Raw genomic sequence first — 27,544 nt, forward strand, 5'->3', positions numbered from 1 at the left:
ATAGATCGATGGAACAGAATAGAGAGCCTAGAAATAAACCCAAGCATATATGCAATATATGTAAACCACACAATTAATTTATGACAGGAAAGCCAAGAATATACAATGCGGAAAGGACAGTCTGTTCAATAAGTGCTGTTGGTAAAACTGGACAGCTACATGAAAAGGATTAAACTGAACCACTATCTAACACCATACAAAAAAATTAACTCAAAATGGATTAAAGACTTGAATGTAAGACTTGAAACCACAAAACTCCTAGAAGAAAATATAGGCAGTAATCTCCTTGATGTAGGTCTTTTTTTTTTGGTGAGGAGATTAGCCCTGTGCTAACATCTGCCAATCCTCCTCTTTTTGCTGAGGAAGACTGGCCCTGGGCTAACATCCGTGCCCATCTTCTTCCACTTTATATGGAAAGCCGCCACAGAATGGCTTGCCAAGCAGTGCATTGATGCATGCCAGGGATCCGAACCGGCAAACCCCGGGCTGCCGCAGAGGAACGCGAGCACTTAACTGCTTGTGCCACCGGGCCGGCCCCTCCTCGATGTAGGTCTTGGTGATGGTTTTTTGAACCTGACACCAAAAGCAAAAGCAAAAAAAGCAAAAATAAACAAGTGGGACTACATCAAACTAAAAAGTTTCTCCTTAGCAGAGAAGACTACCAACAAAATGAAAAGGCAACCTACTAAATGGGAGAAAATAATTGCAAATCATATATCTGATAAGGGGCTAATATCCAAAACATACAAAGAACTCATACAACTCAACAGCAAAAAAACCAAACCACCTCATTAAAAATGAGCAGAAGATCTGAATATACCTTTTTCCAAAGAAGACATACAGATGGCCAACAGGTACATGAAAAGATGCTCAACATCATTCATCATCATGGAAATTCAAATCAAAACCACAATGAAATATCACCTCACATCTATTAGAATAGCTATTATAAAGAAGATAAGAAATAACAAGTGTTTCTAAGGATGTGGAGAAAAGGGAACCCCTGTGAACTGATGCTGGGAATATAAATTGATGCAGTCACAATGTAAAACAGTATGGAGGTTCCTCAAAAAATTAAAAATAGAACTACCATACAATCCAGCAATTCTACTTGTGGGCATTTATACAAGCAAAATGAAAACACGAATTCAAGAAGATATATACACCCCCCATGTTTATTGCAGTATTATTTACAATAGCCAAGATATGGAAACAATCTGTGTGTCCATCAATGGATGAATGGGTAAAGAAATTGTGGTATACAGTGGAATATTTTTCAGCCATAAAAAAGGATGAAATCTTACCATTTGCAACAACATGAATGGACCTCAACGGTGTTATGCTAAGTGAAATAAGTCAGAGAGAGAAAGACAAATACCATTTTTTCTCTCTCTTATATGTGAGAAAAAAACCCCAAGACACCAAGCTCATAGATACAGAAAACAGATTGGTGGTTGCAAGAGGCAAGGAGTGAGGGGTGGGAGAAATGGGTGAACTGTTTGTTTTTTTTTTTTAGTTTAAATAAATTGAATAAAAAAATAAATGCTGATGAAAAGGAGTCAATAGACATCAGAGGATGATGAAAGAAGGGATTCTCTGAGGCAGTGGGAGAAGGACATATCCAGGAGACAGGAGAATTTCTGTTGTCACCGGACGGGAGGAAATGGCTACAGATGCAAGTCAATCTCTCTGTGTGCAGAAAATTGAGGAAGTTCCCATCTGATTGATGTCTCTTCTCCTCCTCCTCTTCGTTCTTCTCCTTCATTTCTGTGAATTAGGAGTCAAACTTCTCTAATAGGAATGTACAGGGAAATGATGAAGTAGGAGTTTGAAGAAAGCAAAGAATAAGAGTAAGAGTTCACCAAGGAAGTGAGAAAGGGTTCCTAGCAATATAGTTCCTAGCAGTTTGAGGTTGGTGATCAAGTATTTTATTATAGTGGCACCATTCTGCCCATTTGTGTGATCTTTGTCCATCAGTGTTCAGCAGCCTGGGTGTAGGCATGGAGGAGCTGCTCTCCTAGGGCTAGTGTTTTGCTATGTACCTGGGATGAAAAGATGAGAGATCAAAGCAATGAATATAATGACCAGAGATTGGTTGTTGAATTATTAGACCTTTGGTTTGAGAAGGATGTAAGAGCAGGAAGGAGCTTATAATTTGTTTGAAAGAATTTCCCCCTAGAACTTGCATTGGAATCTTTCTGACTTTTTAGTCATTTCATGCTTACTTTGTTGATTCAGAGTTCATATGTAAATTTTAAGTATATCCTCATAAAGCTTTAGGGTTCTAAATAAATAGCTTTTATCAAAACTACATGAGTTCATTTGGGTATACACATGCCAACCTCATTTTTTTCTGGTTTGTTGATGAACATGTTACCCTAGAGAGAATCAGGTTTTGTTGAAGTCGACATATTTGTGGTGTGGCGAAATTGCTTAGGAATTGGAAATCCTCGGTTCTAGGCCTATTTCTGCCAACAGTGAGCTATGTGACTTCAGAGAAATCTTTTTAACTCCCTGGGCCTCAGTTTCTTCCTTTTAAATGAAGAGTTTGATGTAAATTCTCTAAATGTCCTTCCATCTCTAACACACATGAAATTAATGGACGCATGAAATTCTTTGACTCAATCTTTGTTTCCAATGAAGGAACAGCAATTGTTTTTAAAAATATGTCTTAAAAACAATTAAAATTGTTTTTAAAAATAGTATATGCTTATCCTGCTGTAGTGATATTTCCAAATAAAGATCAATGAAGCTCAATTGTCTCTTGGCTCACTCCCTCAAGTTTCTAGCTTAAGCAAAACAGATGACAGTGATAAACATCATTTAGGTCTAAAGCAGAGAACTGAAGACTTCCATAGACTTAGAGAAAAATGATATGGACAATTAAATTTCTCAGGGATTATGATCTTCTTTATTTAAAAGAGAAAGATAGATTCATTGATTTTTTTATTTGCAGCTGCAATTCACTTTGAATTCACCAGTTGGATAGGAAATCTAACTGTTGAATTTTTGGTTCAGGAGAGTTTAGTTCTGACTTTAACTTCAGTACAAGGGATTTCAAGGCCTGTGTCTTTGTTAGTCACAAAATTTTAACTCTGTTTGGATTGGTGGGGTCTTGAATTATTGATATCATAGTGTAAATGAAAATTAAAACCAACTAAAATCCATTGAAGCAAGAAAAAATAAAAGCAATATGAACCTTGGCTGGTAGACTAGTCTCTCCTGTTCTGTTGTTTAATCTCTCATGAATGTTCACTGGTAGGTGAAAATTGTAGGGCATGATATACACTGATGCATCTGTTTTGAAATAACATATCTAATCTTCTTCTCCAGAAGATGTGCACAGAGTTTGACAGCAGCCCTAATACGTATTCATAACCAATACTCTTTGTAACCAAGGGACGTTGAGGCAAGTGCAACAGAATGAAGCATGAGAAAGCAGCATGTTAATTTTAAAATTAATTATAGAGATAGGGGTAAAGGATGCATTTTGATAGTGTATACTCATTCAGCTGTCACGGAACATTACCCAAAAATTATGCCCAATATTTGACAGAAGAAATATTATTTTCTGTGAAGTGCTTGATAAAACTAGCAGGTTCTCAGGAAAACAAGATTCTGAGGTCCTATTAGAAACTATTTTTCATGTAGAGAAAAAGAAGCATTGCAGAATTCTAATGATCTGAATTAAAAGCAAAGAAAAAAAGCTGTCAAACTAAGGCAGGTTTCTGGTTCATACAAGATTTTTGTTTATGGAATGTTTTTGACGTGCTTAAATGCTAAATTCAGTTTAAAATTAGGAAAAACAATAATTCATATGATTCTTGTGATTTTGTTACTTTTGGTAACCTAGAACCAGAAGTAATAAAAGTTGTCATTCATTGTGACCAGAACACCTACGCTCCTCACAGAAGTCTAAGTATTTGAAGAGCATAGACCTCGTCTGTCTTGTTCAAAGCTGGTGCTGAGAGCTTAGAATGGTCTTTGGCATGGAGTAGGCTCTTAATAAATATTTGTTGAATGAATGAATAAATAAACCTACCCCATGCTACCTTGTGTGGTATACATGCTCAATATACATTTATTAATGGATAGACCAATGGATGGATGGAAGGATGGAAGTATTTCCCTAAATGGCTTACAACTCACCATTTAACATTAATTTTCAGGATCTGGAAGTAAATACTCACCAATGGATGAGGGCAGTGAATCTTGGGTCAGTGAGATGCGAACCCACTGCCAGCTTTGACAGAGGAGAAAATATCCAGGTTTCTGACCAAATTGGGTTGTGCTCTCTCCAGTTTCTACCTGAGATTTGTATTTTTGTCTTAGGCAAGTCCTTATTTACAGAGAAGGAGAAAAGAAGAAAAGTTTTCTTTTCTCATTTCATTATAAACTATTGCTACAGGAAAAAGTTAAAAAAGAAACATAACATTTCTAAGAGCTGGCAGATTTTGAAAGAATTAAGTGTCTACTTTGGGAATGTATTGCTCTGCTTTGCCGGAAAGAATGTAAAGGTTTAGGCTTACTAGAACTGTTTTTTAGCAACCAACTGGTGAGTCTTATGAAGAATGAGAATACCCCAGCTTGGTGAGAGTCTTGGGTATAGGCAGTCTCTTACTTTGTGGATGGAAATGTGAATTTGTTCAACCTTTTGGAGGAGGATTTGGCAACACATAGCAAAAACTGTAAGAATGTGCAAGTTCTTTGACTCAGTAATTCTCCTTCTAGGGAATTTACTTCAGGAAATAATTGCACAACTAAGCAAAGATGTATGTGCAGGGATGTTTGTTGCTGGGTTGTTTATATAAAACAGCAAAGCATTGGAAACAACTGAAATTTTAATAATAGGGAGTTGTAAATTGTATGTCTTCTCCATAGAATATTATGCAGCCATTAAAATGAGGATAAGGACCAACATATATTTGACAAGGCATAGCTTCATGGCATGATGTAAAGTGGAAAAAGTAACATAAAAGATATGTATATCATGACACCATTTGGTAGATAATACACAGGTTATTTGTATTTCTGCTTAGAAAAAAAATCTGAAAGGCTGATGGTATTACGGAGGATTTTAATTTTTGGCTTATCTATACTTTATTTTTTTTATAGTAAAAACAAGGGTTATTTTGTGCAAAAAATAAATAATTTTTAAAATGTGTTTGCACATTCACACATTGCTAATTGAAAACACATTTCTTCTTAATGAAGAAAGTCTGTCAAGTTTCTTATAAAGGGTGTATTTTTAGCGGTTTTCATTTAGGTTCAGTGCTCAGTTTTCATATAAGTTACAGTGAAATCTGAATCTTACAATGCTCAGAGGCTGAAGGGAATTTTAAAGAATTCAAGCTTTTTGTAAAAGACAGGCAGCTCACCAGAACCGACTGTAGCTGCAGAAAATGCTTTCTAGGCAAAAGGAAATGACTTTTAGAATATTCTTTGAAAGGGATTCAGGAAGACAGGAAGATTTTCTAAAGGTCTAAAGTTTTGCCTGAGATAATCAACCAGACATTCCGAGGATATTAGCTTTCTTGCAAATACAATTGGAGGCAATAACTAGTTATTTTCTTTCTCAATAGTTAAATAGACATAGCAAAATACATTCACAAACATTATCTTAAGAAGGGCTGAATGAGAATATGTTTTCTACTGGATCATATACTTTTCACTTTTATTAGTTCTAAGAGATGCAAGGGTACTAATTTTTATTTCAAAATGACCAGACAGAGAATCTTGACTAACAGGAGGAAAAAGGTATGCTTTAAAACACTATTAGGGTAGTTTTTATTTGGAAGGTCTACATTCAAGTTGGAACAAATTGTCTACGGAAGGAAGGTTTTATTAAAGCCATACTAATTAAATTTTCAATCAAACGGACTGAGAATAAATTATTTTATGCCCTATGTTTTACAATGAAATCAAACTTCCTAATTTCTTAATATTTCCCTAGATATACTGAATATTTGCTTGTGAATTTAGCTTGTTATGGGTGTGTCTTCAACAATAATAATTACTGTTTGAATGGAATTGTTTAATGTAAGATGACCTTATATACAGATTATCTTATTGGACCGTCATATACACTCTGAGAGAGGTTATGACTGGCCTATGGTCACACAAGTTTTATGTAGCAAATTCAGGCATAAAACCCAGACGCAAACTAAACTAGTACTGAATATATATGTTTATGTACCTACATAAATGTATATTTATATATATATATATATATATATATATATATCTCCCTGAAGATGGCTCTAAGATAAATTATTTTGCTACTCAGTACTGAATATAATACAGATTGAGTTTGTAACAATGAAATCCTGGTATATACAAGCCCATTTTTAGATTGAAAGACTGTCTTATCTTCCTTTCTGTGGAGTTACCTTCTGTCAAGAAGTCCAGGATAGAAACCTCTGGCTCACCTGAAATTCATAGAGTAGCAGTACAAGTGGCTCACAAGATGGAAGCCACAGTGACACCCGATGATGAAATGTTGGTCTTGTAGGTATGAAATAGTCTTGGTTTCTGGGAACGGGTAAACTTTACTTTCATTGGGTTCACTTAGGACAGTCTTATATTGTGCTTCTGAGGAAAAGCCACTGAAACAGTGTGTGAAGTTGCTGTTTCATATTAAGCCAAAAACTAGCATCTGCTACCATGATGGCAATGGTCATGGAAATTGAGGGCTTCAGACAATGCTGTTAGTAAAGTCTCCTACACATATTCTTCTGACCCATTGAGAAGTTACTTAGAACCATCTAGTTAGCAACTGTCCACCTCTGATAGATAGGATCAATTTATTGAAATTACTAATTAGGTACATCTCCAAAGTCTTACACACACTCATACACATTCACACACACATATCAACAAATGAATTTAGCTAAATCCTCAGAAAAGTCATTGCTGGCATGATAATACATTAAATTATCAACTAATCCTGATAATAGCCCCAAGAGTTATTATTATCATCTCTATTTAGAGGTGCAATGATTGAGGGTGAGGCTTAGAGCTGCAAATATACAACCACACAATCTCCCTGCCACAGCATGCAATATGTGTAATATAATGGGATGAATGAATTAATTCTAGTCCCAGAACGTAAGTAGGAGCCACTGATAAAATGAGAATTAATACTGTGGTAAAAGTTAATGTGTTTGTGCTTTTAAGCTTGTATAAAAGATCACATACTTTAATTGTACATTTAACTAATTTATTAAAGATGGCATATAATAGAATTAATAAACATAAACCACATACTGATCAACGTGTAAGCCTTCTTGAATAAGTTAGGATTTTTTAGTAAAGGCGAATTCCTAAATTTTAACCAAAGGTACGGCAAAAACATAATTTTATTTTCAAACTTAAAACAGAAAAAGCTGAGGAGTGAACAATCAGTAACAGAAATACTGTCAGGTATATCATACAATTGCACTTTTCTGTCAAATTTCATAAATTGAGAGTAGTCCTCAAGTCTTCCCCCAGTGCATATGGGCATTACCAATGGGCAGAAAATTTTCAGCTTGATTGTTTATATTACTTTTGGAAAGAAAATTTGTTTTCTATTTGCAATTCTGTATTCTAGAATACAAAAAAGAAATTGTTTTGATGCTTGTTAATTGGAAGAGTTTCTTGTTCTTAGAAATAAAAATAAATTACTAGTTTATAGGAAGAAAGTACTCTGGGATTCAGCTTTAAAATGTCTTTAATAATGAGATAGCATAGATATAAGAGGTTGATTGATGTCATTATGTAATGATTTAAAATAAAAGATCAAAACTGCAAGTTGTTTAGCTTTCAGAAACAAATTTGCAGTTTTGGCTCAGATGGAGTGTTTTTAGGATCAGATTTCTTTCTCTACACTTAAAATCTGGGTCACTGAAAAATTTCCATTTATCTAAACTTTCAAGACTAAAAATAATTTAACAAAGATAAGAATGATGGACTTCTGAGTAGTTCAGAGGGCTAGATACCAATTATTTCTCAGAAAGTTAATTAATTAATTAAAAGCCTAGACTAACTTCTATTAAACATTTGATTATTTAGTTCTTACTCACGTGATATCTCAGTTAATCTTTTCATTTTATTAAGACTTTACATTTTTAGAGCAGTTTTGGGTTCACAACAAAATTAAGGGGAAGATATAAAGATTACCGTGTTTCCTACCCCAAAACATGCATAGCCTCCCCCATTATCAACATCCCCCACCAGAGTGGTACATTTGTTACAACTGATGAATCTGCATCACAATCACCCAAAGTCCATGGTTTACATTAGGGTTCACTCTTGGTGTTGTACATTCTATGGGTTTGGGCAAATGTATAATGACATGTATCCATCATCATGGTATCATACAGAGTATTTTCACTGCCCTGAAAATCCTCCATGCTCTGCCTATTCATCCCTCCCTCCCCGCTAACCCCTGACAACCACTGATCTTTTTACTGTCTCTATAGTTTTGCCTTTTCCAGAATGTCATGTAGTTGGAATCACACAGTACATAACCCTTTAAGATTGGCTTCTTTCTAGTAATATGCATTTAAGTTTCCTCCATGTCTTTTCATAGCTTGATAGCTCATTTCTTTTTAGCACTGAATAATATTTTATTCTCTGGATATACCACAGTTTATCCATTCACCTACTGAAGGATGTCTTGGTTGGTTGCAAGTATTGGCAATTATGAATTATGAATAAAACTGCTATAAACATAAGTATGGGCATAAGTTTTCAACTCCTTTGGGTAAATACCAAGGAGCGTGATTGCTAGATCTACATATGGTAAAAGTATGTTTAGTTTTGTAAGAAACTGCCAAACTATCTTCCAAAGTGGCTGTATGATTTTACGTTCCCATCAACAATGAATGAGCGTTTCTGTTGCTCTACATCCTTGCCAGCATTTGCTTTTTTCAAGGTTCCAGATTTTGGCCATACTAATAGATGTGTAGAGATGTCTCATTTTTGTTTTAATTTGCATTTGCCTGATGACATATGATGTGGAGCATCTTTTCATATGCTTATATGCCATCTGTATATCTTCTTTGGTGAGGTATCTATTAAGATCTTTGGCCCACTTTTTAATTGGATTGTTTGTTTTCTTATTGTTGAACTTTAAGAATTCTTTGTATATTTTAAATGAGTTTTTATCAGATGTGTCTTTTGAAAATATTTTCTCCCAGTCTATGGCTTATCTTCTTATTCTCTTGACATTGTGTTTCACAGAGCAGAAGTTTTTAATTTTAATGAAGTCCAGATTATGAATTCTTTCTTTCACGGATCGTGCTTTTGGTGTTGCATCTAAAAAGTCATCACCAAACTCAAAGTCATCTAAGTTTGCTTCTATGTTATCATCTAGGAATTTTATAGTTTTGCCTTTTACATTTAGGTCTATGATCCATTTTGAGTTAATTTTTGTGAAGAGTGTAAGGTCTGTGTATAGATTCATTTTTTTTTACCATATGGGTGTCCAGTTATTCCAGCACCATTTGTTGAAAATATTATCTTTACTCCATTGTATTGCCTTTGGTCCTTTGTCAAAAATCAGTTGACTATACCTATGTGGGTCTATTTCTGGGCTCTCTTTCTGGTCCACTGATCTATTTGTTTTTTCTTGTGCCAATACTACACTGTCTTGGTTACTGTGGCTTTATAGTAAGTCTTGAAGTCCAGCAGAGTCAGTCCTCCAGCTTTGTTCTTGTCCTTTAATATCGTGTTAGTTCATCTGGGTCTTAAGCCTCCCTATGTAAACTTTAGAAGCAGTTTGTCAACATTCACAAAGTAACTTGCTGGGATTTTGATTGGAATTGTATGGAATCTATAAATTATCCTGGGGAAAACTGAGATCTTGGCAATATTGAGTTTTCCTGTCTATGAACATGGAATATCTCTTTGTTTATTCAGTTCTTCTTGATTTCATTGATCAGAGTTTTGTAGTTTTCCTCATACAGATCTCACACATATTTTGTTAGATTTATACTTATTTCATTTTTGTGGATGTTAATGTAAATTGTATTGTGTTTTTACTTTCAAAATCCACTTGTTCATTTCTGGTGTGTAGGAAAATGATTGATTTTTGTATATCGACCTTGTATCTTGCAATCTTGCTGTAAACACTTAGTTCTAGGAGTTTTTTTGTTTTGATTCTTTCAGATTTTCTACGTAGAGGATCATCATCTGCTAACAAAGACAGTTTTATTTCTTCCTTCCCAATCTTTATACCTTTTATTTTCTTTACTTGTCTTATTGCATTAGGTAGATCTTCCAATATGCTGTTGGAAAGCAGTGGTGACAGGGACACCCTTGCCTTGGACCTGATCTTAGTAGGAAAGGCTCAAGTTTCTCACCATTAAGTATAATGTTAGCTGTATGTTTTTTTGTAGATATTCTTTATCAAGTGGAGGAAGTTCCCTTCTATTCTTAGTTTACTGAGAGCCTTTATCAAGAATGGGTGTTGAATTTTGTCAAATGCTTTTCTGCATCTATTGATATCTCAGTTAATCTTCATAAAAATTTCTTGAGACTGATATTGCTATATCCACTTCGGGGGAGGATTAAGGATCAACAATGAAGTAACTTGCCAGTAGTTTCCACAATTACTGGTGGCACCAGGATTAAACCTACAATTGTTTGACCTACTCTACACTATGCTATCTATCCTGACTCCTTGGCTCTGAGATAGTAGGAAAAGTAGATTCTCTAATTTTGAATCTCACCAAACTAAACAGCCTATCAATATTAAGCTATGTACTTATTTGAAACACAGATGATTCTCATTATTCATGGATTCTTTATTTGTGAATTTACCTACTTCCTAAAATTTATTTGTAACCCCCAAATCAACAGTCAAGGCACTTTCATGGTCATTTACAAACATGTACAGTGTGGTCAAAAATTTCAGTCTTCAGATGTGCATATTCCAGGCTAAGGTCAAACAAAGTGACACTCTGCCTTCTTATTCCAGCTGTAATACTGTAAACAAGTGCTTATTTGTGGTCTACTTAATGCCAAGTTTTTTGTACTTTGTGCTTTTTGTTGGGGATTTCACTTTTTGAAATGTCCCCTAAGTATAGTGGTAAAGTTCTGTCTAGTGTTCCTAAGCACAAGAAGGCTGTGATATACCTTATGGAGAAAATACATGTGTTAGATAAGCTTCATTCAGGCATTAGTTTATATGGCTGTTGGCCATGAATTCAATGTTAATGAATTAATATATATTAAGTAAAGTGTATTTCAACAGAAACACACATAAAACAAAATTATGAATTGATCAGTTTATGAAAACCTCATGCCCACAGGTTCACCAAAACCTAACCCTGTATTTCCCCTGGGAGCAATGGTTCAGCCTCCGCTAATTTAGTGTTTGCAGAGACTTTATAGAACATAATGACCATGAATAACAAAATCAACTGTATATGGTTTCACTGTTCTTTGTAATGATGTATTTCCAGAAGTGGACTTCTTCCCCTTGGATTAAAGTTTCACTGTGAGGGCTGGCCCCGTGGCTTAGCGGTTAAGTGCGCACGCTCGGCTACTGGTGGCCCAGGTTCAGATCCCGGGCGCGCACCGACGCACCGCTTCTCCGGCCATGCTGAGGCCACGTCCCGCATACAGCAACTAGAAGGATGTGCAACTATGACATACAACTACCTACTGGGGCTTTGGGCAAAAAAAAAAGGAGGAGGATTGGCAATAGATGTTGGCTCAGAGCCAGTCTTCCTCAGCAAAAAAAGAGGAGGATTAACATGGATGTTAGCTCAGGGCTGATCTTCCTCACAAAAATAAATAAATAAATAAATAAAGTCTCACTGTCTTATAATATAATTACTGGCTGTGCTAAACTGTCTTCAGGGCTTCATCCATTTTTTGTAAACCACTGTATTAGTTTCCTATTGGTGCTATAACAAATTACCACAAACTTAGTAGCTCAAAATACACTAATTTATTATCTTACTGTTCTAGAGGTCAGAAGTCTAAAATGGGTTTTACAGGGCTAACAAGGTGTTGTGAGGATTGCCTTCCTTCTGGAGGCTTTAGGGGATAATCTGTTTCCTTGCCTTTTCTAGCTTCTAGAGGCCTCCTGCCATTCCTTAGCTAACAGCCCTGCATCATACCTATCTCTGCCTTCATCATTATATCAAATCTCTGACTCTCCTGCCTCCCTCTTCCAGTTATAAGGACATTTGTGATTGAGGATATCAGCTTGTAACCCTGTAAATTATTTGCTCGCCAGCCTAAATTCACTTAAGTATAGTACTATTATAAAGTAAAAGACATTTTGTTTTCATCTTGGAATAATTGCTGATTAGATCAATCTTTGGGGGTAGCACAGTGCTCTGGAGTTTATGATGCTTTCACTGTTGTCTTGTTTTTTATTCCTGTTTCTAGCCCTCAGAGCCAAGGCAAACCATTTGTATGTCCAGAGAAGAGTTTGTGCAGAAGATGACGGAGATTGTTGGTTGGGGCACAAAGGAAGAATATGGGGCCCTCTTTGACAAAGTGGATGTGGCCCAAGATGGCTTCCTTAATTGGGACAAGCTGACTTCATTTATGCTGTTAGCACTTTATGAGAAAGATGAACGAGCAAAGGCAACTGTGGTTCCCCAGTGGAAAGACCTTGAATTCCTCCCAGTGAAACACAAGGACACCATTCAAAAAGTAATTTCCTTAAAAAGCTCAAGTCGTTATCTGACCATCAGTAAGGAAGGTTTAGTAGGAATCTGGGGAGAGAATTTAAAGCTGCAAGAAACGCTTCCCATCACTTCAGATGCCATCAAGCTTAAACATCTGTGGGTGACAAGTCTGGTTTCTCTGGAAAATGTAAACAAGGTACAAAGTCTTTACAAATAAATTTACCGCTTGTAAAAGGGGAAAAAATGGTGAGACAGGGCTCCTGATCAATATCAAGGATAACACTAGCAGTGACAGAGAGCCACATCCCTCTTCTGTGCCTCTCATCTGACCTGGAGGGAATGCCAGTAGAACCAAGGGAGCTACTCGGTTTCCCAAGCTGTTCCCTTGTGTGCCTTTAAATGACACCGTTGATAATGACTCAGATTCTTGGCCCTGTCCCAAATGTGGCCATGCTGCATTGCTACTAGCTGATAAGACCTTTATGACTCTATAGTTTACAGCAGGATCGCGGATCTCCATGCAGAGTTGAGAGGCTATAACGCTGCATGGCATAGCTCAGTGCAATTACAGGGAATTGCTTATCTGATTTTGACCACTGTACCAGTCAGTTTCTTGATTCTGATAGGGAGGGCCCACTCGGTCCAAATATCTTCATATAACTATGAACTTCATATAACTATATAACTATAACTCACAGGTATATGAGCAAGAAAGGAAAATAAGTTTGTGAGGGAAGGATGCGGCTTAAAGAATCCACATTCTTAGTATTTTATATTCAGCAGATAGCAAATTTTACTATGAAAAATTTTAAACACAGAGACAATAGTATTAAGAACTAATATCCACCCTTAACTATTTCCAGTGCACAGCCAATCTTGTTTCATCTATACCTCTCCTCTGTTGAAATCCAAAACATCCAATTTAATATGTAAATATTTCAGTATTTCTAAAAAATGTCTTTTTTAGCATAATCATAATACCACTATCACATTTAATATCAATAGCAATAATTCTTTAATATCATCAAATATCCACTCATGTACATATTTCCTTGTCTTATAATTTTTTAATAGTCTGTTAATTGATTGTTTTATTAGTTTGTTTGAATTAAGATCTGAATAAGGTCCAAACTTTGTGAATGGTTGATGTGTCTCTTTTGATCTGTATGTTTTCCTCTGTCTCTTCTTTATTCTTGCATTTTTTTTTTTTTGTTGCTGTTTTTGTTAAAGAAACTAGGTGTTTGTCCTTTAGAATTTGCAGCCCATCTTTACGTGGGGTTGTTTAACACGTCTACTTGTTCCCTTTATTTCCTGTAAATCAGTAGTCAAGTCTAAAGCCTTGATCAGTTTCGGGATGGTTTGTTTGTCTTGGAATAGGTGTTCCTCAATCAGGAGGCACCAAATGCCAGGATCTCTCTCTTTTAGGGATGTTAACCATTATTGCTGATTATTCCTAGATCCATCAATTTATTAGGAGTTGCAAGATGATGACATTCTAATTTCATCATTTCCTCTTCCTTTATAAGCTGGAATACCTCTGTGAAAAAGAATGGCCCTTGTCAATTATTTAGCTATCATGTAGTACAAATTGTATAACAAAGGCAGGATAAATGCCCAATTCTTTACTTTTATCTACCTGTATTCAAAATAATAAGCTGGTTTTCTGATATCCTCTAAAGAATAAAAATGAGTGCTACTATCTTTATTGTTATGAATATCATTACAAACTCATGAGTTTAAACAAATTTGATTTTATTATCCCATCCCTAAAATTGTACCATTTTTGGACAGTAGAATCAACACAAGTCAGCTTCCGACTCTTTTTAGATATAATCCTAGCAGTCTTTGAAAGCTTCTTTGCTCCTAGTATGACAAGATGTTCTAGGAGCATCTTGTATTTTTATTATGCCAGACTCAGAACCAGCCATTTCTCCAAAGAGCCAGGTTATTTTTAGTGAGAAATAGTTTGCTCCACTGCCTGGAACCATAAAGAATCATCGTCATCATCACTAGCTTCCCACGTGACATGCCCTGCTCTATTAATCCTCTCTAGATCACCACGATGTAGATATCATTCCTACTTTAAGAATGAGAGATTGGTCAATAAGAGGTTGTGAAATTTGCCCCAGCTCACACAGGTTGTAATCAGTGTTGCAAGATTTGTAAACTGAGGCAGCCTGATTTCAGAACCTGTGTTTCAGAGCCTTTGCTGCCTGCAGAGTAGCAGCTGACGTCATATTCAGTTTCTTCTTGCTAAGGATCTGATGTTAATGCCTAACCTGCTCTCTTTAATGGATTAAAAGATAGTTCTAGTCCAAATTTTTTTTATATCTGTGTGCAGCATTCTGTTATTATCATGTAATGTTTGTGTTGCTATATTATGTAATGATTATGTTGCCCTGTTTCTTCTTTCCAGGACTGATAACTAAATCTTAGCCTTTCCTTTGTACTTACTCAACACAGAAGCTTAAAAAATGTTGCTTCTTCTTCTTCTTTTTTTAAACAGCTTTATTGAGGCATAATTACACAAAATACACTGCACATATTAAAACTACCAGTGTTAATAGATTGTAATACATTTATATATCTGTGAAAAATCAACAGCACAATGAAGGTAATGAAAATATTTATCACCCTTAAGAGTTGCCTTGTAATCTCCCCTTCAATCCCTCCCATACCCCCTTGTCAGGTAACACCGATCTGCTTTCTTCACTATAGATTAGTTTGCATTTTCTAGACTTATATAATTGGAATCATACAGTGTGTACTCCTTTCTCGTCTGACTTCTTTAACTTGGCATAATTATTTTGAGATTCATCCATGTTGTTGGGTATATCAGTAGTTTATCTTTTTATTGTTACATAATATTCCATTTTGTGGATAAAACACATCCTCACCAATACTTGGTATGATCAGGTTTTTTTCCTTTTAATTTTAGCCATTTTAATAGGTTTGTGTTTTATTTTATTGTGGTTTTAATTCACATCTCCCTAATGACTAATAATGTTGAATGTATTTTCATGCACTGATTTGCTGCCTGTATATCCTCTTTGGTAAACAATCTGTCTAAATCTTTTGCCTATTTTTTATTGGGTTTATTTTGTTATAATTGAGTTTTGAGAGTTTTTTATATATTCTGGCTATATACATTTATCGGATGGATACTTTACAAATATTGTATCCTGGTCTGTGTTTTGTCTTTTCATTCTCCTAACACTGCTTGGGTAATTTCATTTTCAGATTGTTAATTGCTAGTGTATAAAAATACAATAGATTTTAAAACAATGATCTTATATCCTGAAACTTTGTTGAACTTGTTTATTACTTGTTTTAATTATTTGTTGTTGTTGTTGATTCTTTAGGATTTCCTATGTATAAGATCATGTCATCTACTAACAGAGATAGTTTATGTTCTTCCTTTCCAATCTGGGTGCTTTTATTTCATTTTCCTGCCTTATTTCCTTGGCTAGAAACTCTACTACAGTGTTGAATAGGAGTGTTGAGAGTGAACATCCTCATCTTGTTCCTGATCTTAGGGAGGATGCATTCAGTTTTTCACCATTAAATGTGGTATCAGCTGTGGGGTTTTTTGTGCATGCTTTTTATCAGGTAGAAGAAGTTCCCTTCTATTCCTAGTTTGTTGAGTATTTTTATCATGAAACTATGTTGGATTTTGTCAGATGCTTTTTTCATATCTATTGAGGTGATCATACAGTTTTTGTCCTTTATGCTATTAATATGATGTATTATATTGATTGATATTTTTATGTTAAACTAACTTTATATTCCTGATATAAATATCACTTGGTCATGTGTGTGTAATCTTTTTTATGTGTTGCTGGATTCTCTTTGCTAGTATTTAGTTGAGGATTTTTACATTTATATTCATTAGGGATATTGATCAGCAGTTTTCTCTTCTTTTGATATCTTTGTGTGGTTTTGATATTAGGATAGTACTGGCCTCATAAAATGATTTGGGAAGTGTTCCCTCCACTTCTATTTTTGGAAAAGTTTGAGAAGGATAGGTGTTAATTCTTTAAATGTTTGGTCAAATTTATTAGTGAAGCCATTTGGGCCTGGGATTTTCTTTGTGGGAAATATTTTTGATTACTAATTCAATTTTTTTACGTGTTATATGTCAGCTGAGATTTCCTATTTGTTCTTGAGTTTAGGTAATTTTTGTGTTTCTAAAAATTTGTTCATTTCATCTAGGTTATCTAATTTGTGGGCATACAATTAGTCATGGTATTCTCTTATAAGCCTTTTTTATTTCTATAAGGTTGATCATAATGTCCACTCTTTTATTTCTGATTTTAGTAATGTGTGTCTTTTCTCTTTTTCCCTGGGTTAGCTAGCTAAAGTTTTGTCAATTTTATCAACAACTTTATTTACCCTTTTTAAAATAGCTTTTAGGATTTTATCTGACCTAGGAAGGCTACTTACAGAGTTTTTATCAATTGACTTCTGTGAAATCTTCTGCTTGCTTTGTAAAATGTGGTTTATAAAGTTTCTGCTATGACTGTGATGCTGTAGCTCTCTGTGTCTTTGTCTTTCCTACGAGATTAGCCATCTAGTCTCCCATGGATGGAAGAAACTGGTAGGTATGTGAAGGGGGGATAGGGAAGAAAGTATGTTCAAATGCCTTTAATGAGAAGAATTTTTTCTTGGCTAGAGTCCAAAGCTAGAATAAAGCACATTTGTGCTACATGCTATACTTCTGTAATACTGTTAAGGACCCTCAGGGGACAATGTCTGATTTGGTGTTAGGATTTGCATATCTGTTTCACATATCTATTTCACTAAATCCATCAGAAATGCTTTCTGATTTTCTCCTTTGCTACTTTAGATAGCAGTGGCTTTTACAAGTAAAGAGATTTGTTTCTATGATCTGCTATCCAAAGAAGAATTTCCTTGTCAATATAAACTCCAAGGCCTGAAAGGAACACCAATTTGCATGGATTATTGGTATGACCCTCTTGATGCCAATGAATCAATTCTTTCTTTTGGGGACATAACTGGAAAGGTAAGTGAGGGAATGAAATCTTGAACACTGTGGATTTAATCACCAAAATGTAGCTCAATATAGAAATAGAATGCAATGAGTGTGTCCTCCTAATTGAACTACTTATAGATTATAAGGCCACATATATTGGACATAGAAAAGATGGATTAGGTCACAATTCCTCTTCTTGCTTATGAAAACCAGTCTTCATTGTGATTTTCTTGCCTATGTGTAGTCTCATTTTCCTTATTTAGAAAAAAAATTGCTAACGTTTTCACCATAGAATGCTTAATCTGTTAGATCCAAATATTAATAAACATTAAATATTAAATGTTGAAAGTTATCTCTCCTAACTCTTTCAAATTAATTATTCTGATGTTCATTCATAAGGTTTCAGGCTTCTCTGTAGTAGCCTCCTGGGAAGTTCTTATTTCCTGTATCATGTAACAAAGGGATAGATGCATTAGAGAGGGCAGCTCTAACACCCAGACACTGGATACAATGATTTCTGTCTTCCTGTCAAATTCCACCCGACCTCTGAAAAATTATTATTTGCTGAATGACACTAGAATGTGCCTGTGAACTCTGAAGTAGCCTAATTTGAACAATTTCCTTTCATAACGTGAAAGCTTTTCATTCTTACCATTTTTAATGACAAGTGGATCATAAAAGTAAATAATGAACTGCCCTTGGTAATTGCTTTACCAACCTTGTAGTTGTCCTGTCTGTAATATAACTGCCTGCATCTTTTAAATAATGTTGAATGTATTTCTGATAATTCAATATCTATTCTTTATTCATCTTAAAGAACATAGAATCTTTTACAACAACTACACTGCCTATATTTGCTCTCTTTTCAATGTCTCTCTCAAGGTTCAAGCAATTGCTTTCACGACGGCCTTGATTTCCCTGTTCGAGCGTCCTGCTAGTGCGTGTGAAGATGAAGAAGCCACCATGAGCATTCACTGGGCGGAACTGCTCTCTGGATCTCACAAATGTTGCTATACATTGGAGCACAAACTTCATCGTGGAGATTGGGTCAGGCAAGGTACTGAATTTGAACAGTAATGAAAGAAACAGTCACCTTCGACTTCTACATTTATATTCTTTGATGAAAATGTTTCACACGATGTTCAAGTCTAGAAACCAATAATTGGTTCTCTGGAGGTTTTGGCTTGGTCTCTCTGCTATTCCCTGCACACCAGTAGGAATTATTCTTTCTTTTCTTTCCTTCTAAAATTTATGCCTCATACAATTAATTCAGGTGAACTGTACACTCGAGAAATCTCAGGAGAAGAGAGAAAATTGTCACAGAATCGTTTAACTTCAACCTGACTCTGATTTTTAACTAATCTCATCTAGTCACATTCAGGGCTCTTAATAAAAGAATTTTTTTTTTTTTAAAGATTTTATTTATTTATTTTTTCCCCCCAAAGCCCCAGTAGATAGTTGTATGTCATAGCTGCACATCCTTCTAGTTGCTGTATGTGGGACTCGGCCTCAGGATGGACGGAGAAGTGGTGCCTCGGTGCGCGCCCGGGATCCGAACCCGGGCCACCAGCATCAGAGCGCGCACACTTAACCACCAAGCCACGGGGCTGGCCCTTAATAAAAGAATTTAACAAGCTCCCTCAAAACCACTCCTGTGTTTCCTTTAGGTTCTCATAGGAAGTATATTAGTTTGTCTGCCTTCAAAATGGAATCTTAATTTTCTTTTCTTCTTTTTTCTCTTTTTTGGTGTACTGACTGAATTCCACTGATCTAGAGTACTTGAGTGGCAGTTCTCTGTGTGATAGGATTATGTTATAAAATAGCATCTATAGAAAGCCAGAACTATCTTAAAACCTAGTCACCAATGAGTTTATTAGTTCCACAATATGCCTAATTTTTACAAAATTTGCATCTAAAGGTTCGAGATCCAAATGTGTAAAATCTGCTCTGATATCTCCTTTGGTCTAGACACTAAGGACTGTGGTAATTTTCTCACTTCTAAATTGCTACATTAAATAATGCCCACTGAAAGGAAGGGAAACTAACCATCTCATTGACTGTTATATTGTATATGTACTCCTAATATACTTAGAAGAAGAGGCAGTTAAAGTGGACTCAACTGTTGGCTTTTATGATAAGTTTTACTGTCTTTGGGTTTTAGGAGGTTAGAACTAATTCTTTAATGCATGACCCACAAAAATAATATCCCACATAATGAACTACAGGTTCTACATTTTTTTATCTTCAATATAAATCATACCATGTCTTTGGTACCTTCTAACCATCCTTTAGTTCTGGCATGATATTAATTGTGGGAAAAACAAAAGATGATATTTTTGGTCACCCACTATATGTGACAGGTGGAAAATTATGTGTCATGTTTTTATAATATGGAAACAAGAATCACAGTACTAGAAACTGAAGGGAGCTATTGCAACTGCTTCCAAGCAAGCATGATATTTTAATACATAAACCAAAGACTAGATAGACTATAGTAATAAAGTAATAATTTTTGAAATCTACTTCTAGTAAGTTCCCTTAAGTTTAGTGTATTATTTGAGTCCTATGACCTTAAATTAATATGGATAAATACAGAGAAGTAGCTAATAGAATTCTGTTTTTGAAAAGGTTGGGGATCTAACAAGTAAGATTTTAAAATTGAGATTGTTTTTCTGAATATGAGTAATGTCTAAATACTGTCTTCACACTCTGGGAGAGAAGGAAACGTTCTCACTCTAGACCCCGTCACAATTTCATTTAAACCTTTCAAAAACCAACCCCACTGGTGAAGCAAACTGCTGAAGAGCATTTGTCTGTTAAGTTGCAGGATAGGGATTTTTCTCTGGGTCATTGTGAATTCATTGCTCATCATATTTCCAACATATTATTCTGATCTGTGGTGCCCTCCTCTACTGAGAAAAGAACATGGAAACTTAGTATCTTAGTTTAATATCAGCAGTAGAGATCCGTGTTTGTGACCTAAGGAATCCAACTTGGGAGTTTGGCCTCTAAATCACTGTAATTAGGAATTGGCTACAGAAAGGTTTTATGCATAAAAAAATATTAAGGATCTCTGCTATCGAATATGGATTACATATTTCTTAGCTCTTTGAATCAAAACTTATTGTAATCAAGTAGATAATCTTTGGAAGAACAGCTTAAAAAAATTTAATTTAGCCAATTTATTTAAATCGTGGACGTAATGTGTTAATCAATCAACAATTATTTATTTATCTTTTATGTGTTTTAAAGATGTCAGGCATTGGAGACTGTAGAAAAAAGATTAATTATAGGCTTAACCCTCAGAAAACTTAATATACAAACAACGATTAAAGACTAATATAAAAAAATTTATTAGAACATTGTACTATGATACTGAAAATTAGCTACCAAACTATACAAACAAGATTTTGACTCCTATAGTGATTCTTAAGCAGGAAAAGCCATGAGGAAAAGCGTCAAGGGTGGGCGGTAGTACTTGAAGGATGGATAGGTGGAGGGAAAGAGAGAGAGCATGGTGAACGTGAGTAAAGGCAGACAAGCAGGCATAATAATAATGGAGAAAGAGATGGACATGAATAGATCAGAGACTGAGTATTGAGGAAATAAAAGTGAATAGGTCTAATAGAGACATATGTTGGAAGATCTCGGCAGCCAGGCCAAGTTCGCATTTGATAGAAAACGAAACAATGAAGCACGCAAGGTTTTTGAGGACATTTGGACAGACCTGATACAGACAGCATTTAGGAAAGGTTTATTGGTAGTTCTGTCTAGCAAAGGTTGGAAGACAAAGAAAGAAACTGAAATCATACTGGCTAGTTAGAAGGCTTTTGACCATGAGGAAATGGAGATGATAAAGAAGGAGAGAAATAAGCAACCTTCTGAAACAGGAATCTTCAGCACTTGAGGTCTGAAATGTGGAATGATGCACCATTTTAGAATGTCCTACAAAGACATCAGTTTCCAGGTAGGGAAATGTTCTATTTTGCAGATCACAGATGCCCTCCTGCGCCCAGTGCTAAGTCTCTTCCCAGCTTGCCTTCTCAAGGTTGCCTACCTCTGAAGGATTCTTTATTCTGAGATACTCCCTATCTGCCACCAAAGAAGAGTCTTTTTTGCCAGTATTGTTCTTGAAACTTCCCTTAACTTTGCCATCCATCTACTTCAGATGGGTCTCCGTTGCACGGTTTGTAAGATTCTCAATTTTGGCTTTGTTCCTGCATTCCTCTTTAAAATCTTGATTTCAGATGCTGCTCAATCTGTGACTCAATCCTACAAATTTCTGTACCCACATCAGAATTTTGATTCAGTCTGTCATAACCCTCCAAATCTCAGAAGAGAATCTGGATGCCTCACATGCGAATCACATTTATACATAAACTGAAAATTGAAACAATCTTCTTAGGGCAGGCGATATGTCCTTTATTCTCCTTAGTGTCCACTATAACGCATAATGCAATGTTTATACGATTTTTCCTCTCTCACTGATTTTAAGCAATTTGTTTGTGATGTGCCTTAGTTTTTTTGGTGTGTGTGTGTGTTTATGCTGCTTGGAATTCATTGACATTCTTGGATATGTGGATCTATAATTTTCATTAAATATGAAAATATTTCGATTGTTATTTTTTCCAAAGTTTTCTGTTCCCCCTTTTTTTTTCTGGGACTCTCATTATGTGTATGTAAGTTTTTCATTTTTATGCAGTCTTTTTTTTTTTTTAATCACTATGCTTTAGTTTAGTTAGATTTAGTTAGTAAGTTTAGTTCTATTGCTATGTCTTCAGGATCTTGGATCTTCTGAGATATTGCAGAGTGGTTTCAAAGGGTGGGCCTGACTCTGGTTCAGGTGGGCTGGGAAGCCCCAGCCTTGTGCCTTAGTTGGGGGGGGCCTGCAAAGGCCTGTGGGCTGCCCCCAGTGGAGCCATGACATGAGAGCTGCAGCATGGGTGGGGCCACTGCCACAGCCTGGACAGTTCCCCAGGGGGGTGATATTGCTCTCCCAGTGGGTCTAGAAGGCAGAGCATCAAGCCAAAGAGGATTATTCTTGAGTCTTAAGCTTTAATGGAGTTTCCCTGTTAGATTTTACTTGGGACCTATTACCCATTTCTTCTTTCCCATTTCTCCCTTTTGGAATGGGAATGCCTATCATATGCCTGTTTCACCATTGTGTTTTTGAAGCACATGACTTGCATGGTTTTACAAATTCACAGCTGGGAGAGGAATTTACCTCAGGATGAATTGTTTTCTGAGTCTTACCCATATCCCATATCTGATTTAGATAATATTTGGATGGGATTTGAACTTAGACTTTACAGTTGATGCTGGAATAAGTTAAGACTTTTGGGACTGTTGGGATGTATTTTTCTTGTGAGAAGGACATGAATTTGAGGGGGCAGGAGCAGAATGTTATCGATTGAATTTCTGTGTCCCCCTCAAATTCATCGGTTGAAATCCTAACCACCCAATATGATGGTATTAGGAGGTGGGGCCTTTGGGAGATGATTAGGTCATGAGGGTGTAGTTCTCATGAATAAGATTAGTGCCCTTGTATAAGAGACCCCGGAGAGCTCTCTCATTTCTTCAGCATGTGAGGACATATTGAGAACTAGGCCATCTATAAACCAGGAAGTGGGCCCTGACCAGACACCGAATCTGCCAGCACTTTTTTCTTGGACTTCCCAGCTTCCAGAACTGTGAGAAATAAATGTTTGTTGTTTAAGCCACTCCATCTGTGTATTTGTTATAGCAACCCGAATGGACTAAGACATTGGGTAAATGTTATTGAAAAATATTTCAAAAGAAAAGAGAGAAACCAAAAGAAATCTTGCTAAATATGTGTAGAAGTGTTTTTTTTTTTTTAAATAGAGGGTTATTTATGTTTAAAAGAAAGTGGTTGGGGTGAGAAGGACATATGTACAAATAATGTGTAGTTTAATGCTGTATGAATGGATGTTGAGGAAAATGAAGTAGAAGAGAAGATAATACAAAAAGGAGAAAGTAAAGGGTATAGAAAGGTGAAGTATCTATATAAATATTTTCTCTTCTTTCAAGTTTTAGATTTGAAGTACCTCTAAAAGGGGACCTACTTCAGTCCTAACCAGTGAATGAGCATCTTTTCCCACATTTAGCAACAGAGACGAGAAGGTGAGATACAACTTTTTGTTTGCCTGCTTGCAGGTCAGTTGTTTCTGTATGAGGAGAAGGCAGGAGGCTGAAGTGAGGAGGAAGGAGAAGGAGGAAGGCAGGCTGGAGTCAAATGTAGGACAGTGGGCTTAGTAGCGACTATGCTCCTTGGTCTCCAAGATGTAGCCTGTCGGGAGCCAGCAACTAATGGCTGCTTTCATTTGATACTCTTTTTACCTCAGCAACATGAACTGATGATATTCCTAGAACTCCTCAAGAAATATTTTTACTGATTTTCTTCTCAGTGTGAGGAGGGAATATACAATTGAGAAAAGAAAGAAATACAGGAGCAAGTATGGTAATAATATTTCATTGAATCCAAGTATAACATATCTGTAAAACTGAAATGTCAAAGGAAAAACTCTGTTTCAGACATAAGAATATTCGCTCCCTGCTTTAAGATAAGGTTCAGACTTCTTGTTTAAAACTTTGAAGGAGAAAATGTTTTCTTCTCGTCTGAGTGGTTCTGTGCCATATTTTAATGGAAAAATAATTACATTCTGAAATGCTTGTAAAGTAAGTACCTAGATTTTGGGCAATAGTGGTAAGGTATAAATGTCTTGAATCTCAGAGAATTTTCACTTTTTTAGTCCCAAATAATTGCCTTCTCGTATAGACAATGTCACTGGAAACCTTGGAAACCATAGCCTAGAAGTACAGCTATTGAAAGAGTGAACACTAAATTGCCAACAATAGAAACCATTAATTTTTTTATTCTGTTGAAAGGTGTTTTGCCTCCTTTTTTTTGACCATGGCTAAGAGAAGGTACAAAACAGTGTGAACTGATAACAGAATCACTAATTGCTGTGCTAATTAACAGAGCTGTACCAGAGAATTCAGAATACAGGCACCAGGTTGTTTCCTCAGGGAGCCTTCGTAATTGATAGGAACTAGGTTGGGAACAGAATCCAGATCTAGTGTCTTGCTTCTGACTTGTTCCGCTTCCCTGCATCTAAGTCCTCCAGACAAAAGATGGTGCACCACTGAGTCAGCTAGTACATGCTGCCTTCCTGCCCCTTCCCTCGCTGTGTTTAAAGCAGCTGAAATCAGCTGTGAGCCGGTGGGCTAGGTTTGAAGAAAGAGGTCTCTTCCTGCAGATGGTTCCATAGTGTGGTGGGAGGGTGAGAACCATTTGTATCATGAACAAAAGTCTAATCAGTATTTTGAAAAGTCATTAAATTAATCGCATTATTATTTTTTAAAGTGCCTAGCAGTACTGAATTAGATGTATTTTGATGTTTAAAAATGGACTAGATATAGTTATTCTTTCTTATCTTTCCTCCTTGAAATGGTAGTTGCTCAGAATATAGGGAGCCCTGTGGTAGTCTCAGAGAATGGGACTCCAACTTCAAAATAAGAAATGCAACTGAAAATAAACTCTCTCAACAAAAGAATATCAAAGAAAGTTCAAGGTAGGGTGTTTTCCTAAGTCACATGACTCATAAAGTAAAAGCCTGAAAAATGATAATAAGAATTCCTAGTTAGAAATGGCCCAATTTTCTACCCTGATATGGCTTCTATCTGTTGGTAAATGATATAGTGTGGCCTTATTCTAGCTTCCTCTAAGTGCACTTAATAGCATTACTTACTTAGTTTTTAGGTATCACTTTTCATTTTCAAATCACTTTTCCACATTAACTAATTGCTATTACACGGGGTCGTTTTGACAGCACACGAGGACGAGGATCGATGGCTGGTTCCCTTAATGCCTTTTTTTATGACTAAGTGGCAAGATAGCAGAAAAGTTGAAAGTTAGCATCTTAATAGACAGACATGATCAAATTGTCATTTTTTCCCCTCAAAATATTATCTAAAAGTAATTTTAAAAATAATTTCCTCTACCAACCCCCAGACTCACTGAGAGTATTAAAAACAAATTATTTATTTCATCAGATCTTCCCATTCCCTAGCTGTATATTTTTAAAATGTATTAATCATAACTTGTCACTTCCTTTCCTCTGTTCAAGAAATGAGGAAAACATTTTTATTTATCCAATAATTTGATTTTAAGGAAATGGCTTTACTCTCACCTTTTACTCAGGCATTCTCAAGAGACCTGGCATTCTACAATTTAGTCAGAAACAAGTTATATCTTGGTTTAGAAATAAAGTGTGAATTGTTGAGCCTCCAATCTGTAACACTACAGGCTCATATATGTCACTTGGTAACCTGCAGATTCGGATCTTAAAGCAATGCTTTGAATACCAGAGCAGAATGCGCCTCCTTATACGTCTTTCTTTATAGCCTCAAAACTAAAGATAATACTTGGATATGATATGGAAACACATGACAAAGCAATTTTCTGGGTAGAAATATTTTACTTTGATTGTTCTGTAATGATATTTTAGAATTTCCATGGATTTGAAGATATGATTATAGTGTTATGTTGTGTACTTTAGATCTTATAATATTACTTCATTGAGTCGTTATAATAATCCTGAGCACTTTCTGTAAACAAAGGGAATATTTTCAATGAGCTTGCTCCCTGAATGAGAACACTTGCCATCAGATTTTATACTGTCGGCACTTCTAGTAAAGTAGCAGCAGTGGGGTAGCAGGTGATCGGGGACCTTTATGCCCCTGAAATTAATTAATTGCTCCCCAATGAGACTCAAAGGACTCACTTTTATAGGATTACTTCTTGGATCTTCCCTCCTTTCCTTCCTTTCTTCCTTCCTTCGTTCCTTCCTTCTTCTCTCTCATTTTTTTAGAAGGAAAGGCGGTAGATGAGAGAAAAGAATGGAGAGAGAGCAGGGAGGACAAAGGAAGGACAATACTGTTCCTAGGGGGATAAACGACAATAAAAAAGTGAAATCATCAGGAAAGGGAAGACTCAAGATTAAGTGAGGGCTGGGCCGGCCCCGTGGCTTGGTGGTTGAGTGCGCGCGCTCCGCTGCTGGTGGCCCAGGTTCGGATCCCGGGCGCGCACCGAGGCACTGCTTCTCCGGCCATGCTGAGGCCGTGTCCCACATACAGCAACTAGAAGGACATGCAGCTATGACGTACAACTATCTACTGGGGCTTTGGGGGGAGAGAAAAAAAAAAAAGAGGAGGATTTGCAATAGATGTTACCTCAGGGCTGATCTTCCTCACCCACACACAAAAAAAGATGAAGTGAGGGAGTATGGGGGACATAAATGTAGTTGGTAATAGAAAGAACCTCAGATGTGGCCCTGGCATACACGTGGCAGTGTGGCTTAGTGGAAAAGAAGGATGCAGCAGCATAGAACAGAAAGCTCACAGCCACACAGGACAGGGCTCAATCTCATCTCCACCTCCAGTTAGCCACATGCCTTTGGGAAGTTGGCTTTTGCAGTGTCTATTTTTTTCATCAGTAGATTTGGGATAACCCACTTACCGAAGATGATTATAGAGTGAGAGCATCTGGCACAATGCGAGGCACATGGTAGGGATTCAATAAATTATCCTAATAACTATTATAAGTGATCCATGGGTTGAGGAGATTATGTAATGGGGGATGAGCAAGAAACACGCCATCCAGGCAAAGTCTAGGCAGAGTGGAGGAGTAGGCCATTTTGGCCTTTAGCATTACTTCCGTGCTTCACAACGAACTTCACAGAGAATTATTCCGTGTGCCTGGTGCTCTGTGAGGCAGCTCTGCTTTGGTCTCCTTTATGAAAGTGTCCTTTGCTTCCCAGCTCTTCCTTTTTCCCTTAGAAATTGTGTTCTGGCATTGATTAGGAGAACGCCTGCATCAAAGGCCGGTTAAACTCATTTA

At 36.3% G+C, this 27,544-nt stretch overlaps 1 protein-coding gene across 1 annotated transcript in view; it reads left to right on the plus strand.

Moving 5' to 3' along the window:
- WDR49 (WD repeat domain 49) overlaps positions 1-27,544 on the plus strand; it is a 144,485-nt gene that overhangs the window by 20,891 nt on the left and 96,050 nt on the right. The window contains 3 exon segments of the mRNA XM_087440075.1: positions 12,388-12,828; positions 17,479-17,655; positions 18,508-18,682. Of these exon segments, the coding sequence (XP_087296201.1) occupies positions 12,388-12,828; positions 17,479-17,655; positions 18,508-18,682 (793 nt within the window).

Source organism: Ceratotherium simum, chromosome 15, assembly GCF_057802395.1.
Source record: "Ceratotherium simum simum isolate JZ-2026a chromosome 15, ASM5780239v1, whole genome shotgun sequence".
Taxonomy (NCBI): domain Eukaryota; kingdom Metazoa; phylum Chordata; class Mammalia; order Perissodactyla; family Rhinocerotidae; genus Ceratotherium; species Ceratotherium simum.